Here is a 7064-nt window from a genome sequence, read left to right on the forward strand (position 1 = left end):
TAATAGATTTACCTTTAAATTAGTGGAAGATGAGTACCATTTGATTAAAAACCTGTAAAAGAGATAGATTAGTAAGAAATACATGAGACAAAACTGAAAAATTTATATAAAGTTTGGTGTTTTCAAGTCAAAGAGATTAGAGAGAGGTTGGAGAGTTTTAGAATGATGAACATTACATTTTTGTTGCAGCCATTTGAGAGGAGGAGGGAGAATGTGTAAATTTTTCTTTATATAGGGAGACAAAAAATCCAATTAGATTAAATATTTTTTACTGAGACGACTTCCTGGACGACTTACATTTCAGTTGTCTGGTGAAGAAATTAAAACAGACGACTTACATGTAAGTCGTCCAGAAGAGTTTAATATTTTTAGCGGGAAATTAAATATTTTTAGCGGGAAACTAAAATAGAAGACTTTCCAGACGACTTACAAGTAAGTCGTCTGGTTTAAATTATTTAAGCGGGAAAATAATTTTTTTAAAAAATTTTAGGCGGGAATATTTGGACGACTTACATGTAAGTCGTCTGTTTTAATTTCTTCACCAGATGACTGAAATGTAAGTCGTCCGAGTAAATTATTCAACAGACGACTGAAATATAAGTCGTCCACACCCTAAACATAACCCCTAAACTTAATTATCTAATTAAAGACTTCATAAAATCAAATCAAACTTGAAAAGTGTTTACTATACACATAAATAAACACATATAGGTGAAAACTAATTTTTGAAAAAAACATTTTAGTTTTCCAAAATCTAACCCTAACAATACATACAATACTACAACATATGTTTGCCAAACTCCTAAACCAAAGTATTTCATGATTCACTACTTCCACTCATCTATCTTCAAAACAAATCAATTTTATCATATCTTAATTTATATCACTTAAAACTGTTTATAATTACTTGATTTTTATTTTTCACGCATCAAAATATTTTTTTACAAGATTTATAAATTATTTTTAAAATAAACTGGTACCAGACGACTTACACTTCAGTCGTCCAGACGACTTCCAACATCTCAGACGATTCAGACGATTTACTGGGGCTATATTCGTAAAAATGGCTTCTGTTTTTTTGTTTGGTCACAAGGGGTTGAGCTGTAATTTCACTAGGCTTTTAGGTTAGTTTTGCATTTGATTCAAGTTTGGGTATAGGTTTGGGATTAAAATCATGTTGTGGGTTAGTTTTGGCAAAAACCCCTTTATTGTTATTGTTTACATAGTTCTTTTTAGTATTTTAATACTAAAATAAATTTAATAATTTTTAAAAATATGCGAGGACATATCATGTTTACAAACAAATATAAATCAATTTTTGTTATTGTATATAAAACTATTTATAATATTTTAGTATAATGATAAATCTAATTATGATATGTGTATATATAATACTAATTATAAAAATAAATAAATAAGAAATAAAGATGTAGATAAACATAAAATAAATACATGGAATTATCTTTTTCTTTTTTCAAAAACGTTTTCCATTTGTTTTTTAGATATTTTTATAATATTAGTTTGTAATCAGTTAAATAATGAATTATATAATTTATTTATTAGATATTAATACTTTAATTAGTCAAATTAAAATTAAAATTATTTAATGACTAAGCCTAAAATCATGGAGAACCTGAAAAATAAGCAAATTCACTTTTCAAATAATAGTATAGATTAATTATTTTGTTGATGATTAAATGCTTAAAAATAGACGTGTCAAACTCTATAGAGCTTTTAAAATGTTGATGTGCCATCTTCTAAAGAGACATTTTGTTTTATTATAATGTTGACTATAGTATTGAGATTCCAAAATTATGTTTTTTTCTACAAAATTCCAACCATGTTTTCTGTTAAAATGATAATATTGTGTATAAAATCATGCTTTTCTATTAAATGAGTAAAAACTAATTGTTTTTTTTTTCTTTGGCAAAAACCAAAATACCGTGACTTTTGTCACCCAAAACCAAAAAACATGTTTTTTTTCTTCTGCTCGAAAACCTTAAATTCCAACAAGACGTAATATCTTAAAACCATAATCCCCTTTCAACGTCAGCCACAGACCTAAACCCTAGAATTCCCTTCCTCCTCCTCCTCCTCCTCCTTGTATGAGTCTAATAAGTTCCGATCCATCTCCGTCGAAACCATGGTCGTTTGTAAGATATCTCTCTCTTCCTTTGTCTTTTTACCTGCAGTAGTTATTAATTAGATCTGATCTGTTTATTTGTTAATAATCACCCTCTCTCGCGCATTCATGCAGATGGTTGGACATGCGTCTTCTGGGACATGGATGACTTCCCACTCCCTCTCATACTCTCGATTTAGATTTGTTTGTTAAGAATGTCAGCTTAGCTTTATGGAATCAGGGTTTTGGTGGTGACGTGGAGTTCTTAGCTTTTGGTAGTTCGGATTCCTTTGATTATGGTCTCGAGTCCGAGTACTTTTCCTCAGATAAAGTTGTCGATAAACGTACAAGGTTTTATCATATGTTAAATCGCATGCGACGCTGGCTTCACGGCCGTCACCAGTTTGGAGCCAGGGATGAAAAATTTGTTGGTTATTGCAAAGGGTATCCCAGGGGAAGATACCAATAACATGATCAGTTTTTTTGAAAAAATTCTTGTGAGAGGTCATAATGTTTTCACAGTAGTTCCTGACGGATGCTTACCAGAGAATTTTGATTACCCTGATCCAATTTTAGCTTGGCATTGGTCTGCCTTATGTTCTGGAAATAGGTCCATCGACCTGTATCCTACTTCTGATGATGATTCTGGAAGCAGCTCACCAGAAACTGATCGTGCTCAAGGTGTGAAACGTGCAAGTGAAACTGATGCTGCTGGTTCCGCTACTAAACGTCCTCATAAAGATGCTGACTGTCAGAGCTAGCTAGCAGATAATATCAAATTGGGTTTGTTGTTGTGCTTTTAACGCTGTCTTGTTGCTTTTGTGTACACCTCTTAAAACTATGCTTTGTGTTGAAATTTATCTGCTCTCCTACTGCTTTTATCATATACAATCAATGTGAAACATCTCTGGCATATCCATTTGTTACATCTAATCTGTGAGCAATTTTATTATAGATCATCTCTAATTAATCTTATATATCTTATATATTAAAACAGAAATCACAACCTTGATTCATATGTGGTTTTTTAAAAAATGGACCTAATGGACCTACTCCTAAAAAGTCATGTTACATTTAATCTCTAATCTTATCATTTAAATTTTGGGCCTACCAGAAATTTTTATTGGACTATCAATAATTGGATTTAAACAATAAATGATCCATTGGATTTATAGATAGTATAATTTTTTTTTGTCATAAAAAACAGACTCATACTGACTCTGTGAACCACACCGGGAGATCCTAATCCATGTGAATGACGAAAGACGATTGTTTTATGACACTGCGTGCTAGGCTATCCGCCGTTGAATTTTGCGACCTTGGTACATAGATGATCTCTGATCTAATGAAACTCTCTCTCAGGTTCTTGATATCTTCCAAATAATTTGCAAATGCTGGCCATTCTTCTGGTTCCGAAACCATCTTTACCAATTGAGAACAATTCGTTGCAAACGTAACCTGAAATTCACGTAAAAATTAAATAGATATAAGTTAATGTTTTAATACTATACCTCCATATGTTAAATATTTAAATATTTGTCGATGTTTTAAACCAATGAAAACAAATTTTAAACTATATAGTTTACTTTAAAAATTAAACAAAAACTAAATGTTTAATTATTTACTCGATAATATAAATCTATGAAACGAAAAGTTTAATTTTTAAAAAACTTTCTAAATTTGTAAAATGTTACAATATTTTTGAATATGACAATAAAACAATATTTTACTAATCTTTATATATATAGTTACGATTTTAATAATGAAATAATAATCCGAAAATATATATATAGAAGAAGATACAAATACATGTGAAAGTTTGAAACAATCTATTCAATGAAAAAAATATACGAAAACTTATTATATTTTAAAAATTGATGGACACATATATATTACAATATATACCAATTTAGAATTGAAAACAAAATATATTTTTTTTTTTGACAACAAAACAAAATATTTATATAAAAATAAATAAAAACAAAAATCCGCTCGGTTGCGCGGGTCGAGATCTAGTTTGCCTTAAAAGAGAGTGAATTTGCCTCTCTTTTTTTTTTTTTGCGCTCTCTTCTGTTTTGATTTCTCATTTAGAAAATTCTTTAACTAAACAAGCAGAGAATGAGAAAAAGGTTGAAACTACAAAATCATCAAATTGAACCCACAGAGTTGTTACAGATGAGAGAGATTATTACACAAAACATTTAAGTTCAGATTCATTATTCCACGATGCTTTTAGAGGTAGCCTTGATACAGACCACTAGGCTATTAGAGGGAGCCTTGAGACGCAATGCACGTACAGCCTCACGGGACATAGGCTCTTTTCCAGCCAATAGATCTTGCCATTTCCATATAACGTCGCAATCAGGAAGTTTGAGACGGTATACTTTCTCATCTTCGTAATCATCAGGCACACCCAAAGACAACTATTCCAAAGTGATATCAAATTATAAGAAGACAAAGCTCGTCTCTTCTTTTATGTTTTCCGCCATTACCATCACATTTTTTGGGGTAGACAAGAGAGTTGTGTCCAATTCCCATAGACCAATGTCCAGTAACATCCTCCTATTCAGTCTCGCATATTTATCCCCTGGAAATAAATAAATAAATAAATAGCAATATCAACAAGAGAGAAGACATGAAATAAATTATATATATATATATATATATATATATATATATTTGAAAAAAGAAAAAGAAAAAAAAAAAAAAGGGGTTTTCGAAGCACACTTATGAGTTCGAAGGTGATTCCATCACCCATATTGTCCGGTTTCTCCTCACCATAAGCCGTGATTTGCAGCTTACCAGTATAAGCACGTTTTTCAAGAACTGATTTGGGAGTGTCGAGATAAGAGCGATCGGTGGTACGGATAGGGAACTCAGTCACGTCCCAGAAGACCTCTTTGTCCGCCTCTACGATCCGAAACAAAAATTACGAAACCATTAGATCGATCGATTAATCTTACAGAGGTACAAAGACAAACAAAACCCGAGCAAGAGGTTACATCTTACCGAAGAAATTCATGCCCATGGGTTCCAAGGATGATTTAGAACTGAATTAGGGTTAGATGAGGGGAAAGTCGACAGCCTTTATATATAAATAAATTTTGTCGTCCCAACTTAGGCATAAAATAAGACACAAATGGATAAAATAATAAGATAATAATATTTTTTAAACTCTCATGTAAATATATAATCCTATTAAAATCAGAAATTAATAATCTATCTCTATATATATTTTATATAAGTACAAACTAAACATTATATGTTAGTTTTATATTCACAATAAAAATACTTCTATTTTTTTAATATTTTAATATATTTTGATAATATATAGTAAAATTATATTGAAAACCACATAAATTTTTTATGAAACATAAAAATATACACCAAATAAGATAATAAAATAATATGAAAGTCAAATTTCTAAAATTTAAATAATTTATATACGGTAAAATAAAATATTTTATTATTTTATGAATAAAAATATTCAAAAATAGGAAAAAAAAACTAAAAAAGGAAAATTTTGTAGATTAATATCTCTATAAATTAATAAAATTTTAAAGTCCAAACATTATTAATTTATAGAGGTTCTACTGTATATATATGGACGTTATCTTGCCTTTTCAACACTGTTTTGAAACCCGATCCAAAATCGAACTGGTAAATTTGCTGACCCAAAGAAAACCACTATTTAAAAACCTCATAAAATTCGCAAAAAACCGTTAAACCCCGGAACCCGGCTACCGATTGAACCATTAGTTGATCCAGTAGATAACTTTTACTTATTTTTTCTTATATTTTTAATTACATTATCAAAATATGCTTTGTACTCTAGATAAGAAGTTAAGTTTTCAGTTTATTGTTATCGTCTTTCTCTATTGTTGACTCGGTATGTTCTTCAACTTTTTTGTATTTTTGATTTTTTGTTTATCGTGGATCTCACTTACGACCTCCACTACCTTCGTAGTTTTAATTTTTATCTGTGAATTTTTAATTTTGACGAAAATTTCACTATGTCACGTAAAAATGAAGTGAATGATGATGGAGAAAACTAAAATTAATTTATGTGATTTGGCATTAGTGTATTTTTATTATCGACAGTCTATTACAATTTGATATTTTACTTTTGGTTTATATTTGATTTAAAGTTTAATTTTCTTTTTCACATTAGAATTTAAATACTTATGAATTTTAAGTCTAGATATTTATTATATATCATAACTCATAACTTGTTACAAAAATGTGAAATGAAAATAAAAATAAAGAAAACTAAATTTAAGTATTTTCCTATATTTTTTAAAAAAATATCTCTTATATTTTTCAATAAGTAATATATTATTATAAAACAAATTAAATAATTTTATTAACCCGCAGTTGACCCAATAACCCGGTGACCTGCGAAGTTGTCCGCTAAATTGTATTTTCATGTTAAATCAGAAAATCATGTTTTTCTAAAACCATAAAATTGTGTGTTTTTAACCATAAAATAGTGTTTTCTGGCTAAAACCAGCAAATCATGTTTTTCTGTCAAAATCGTCAAATCGTATTTTTGCCGAACATTTTTCCATCAAAACTGTAAAAAAATTCGCCAAATCGCAAATAAAATTTTCTCATCAAAACCGTAAAATTGAATTTTTCACCGAAATAGGAAAATTCATGTTTTCCACTGAAACCGCATAATCTATGTTTTCGTGAAAACTGCAAATTGCAAAATAATAAAGTTCAAGTCGATGTTAGATATGAAATTTATTCTTTAAACTTTGACAAAAAAAAATATTCCTCAACTTGCAGAAGCAGAATCATCGTAATCAAAGACTAAACTTATTATTTTCTGAGTTGTGTTATATATTAAGAAGATGCATTTATGCTTATAAAACGTTAGACGAGTTGCACACAAAAAAAACGTTAGACGAAAGAAGTATTTTTTTTTTTTTTGAAGAAG

The 7064-nt window shown here is 29.4% G+C and overlaps 1 protein-coding gene across 1 annotated transcript; it reads right to left on the bottom strand.

Moving 5' to 3' along the window:
• Positions 1 to 4398: 4398 nt before the first annotated feature.
• On the bottom strand, positions 4399 to 5200 carry LOC106326623. Its single transcript, XM_013764549.1, has 3 exons — positions 5132 to 5200; positions 4850 to 5032; positions 4399 to 4709 (listed from the first exon to the last, which is right to left on the bottom strand). Exons 1-3 carry the CDS (start codon positions 5148 to 5150, stop codon positions 4567 to 4569), a joined length of 345 nt encoding a protein of 114 aa, XP_013620003.1. The 5' UTR covers positions 5151 to 5200; the 3' UTR covers positions 4399 to 4566.
• Between the last annotated feature and the right edge of the window lie 1864 nt (positions 5201 to 7064).

The sequence above is a fragment of the Brassica oleracea genome, chromosome C2 (assembly GCF_000695525.1).
Source record: "Brassica oleracea var. oleracea cultivar TO1000 chromosome C2, BOL, whole genome shotgun sequence".
NCBI lineage: Eukaryota > Viridiplantae > Streptophyta > Magnoliopsida > Brassicales > Brassicaceae > Brassica > Brassica oleracea.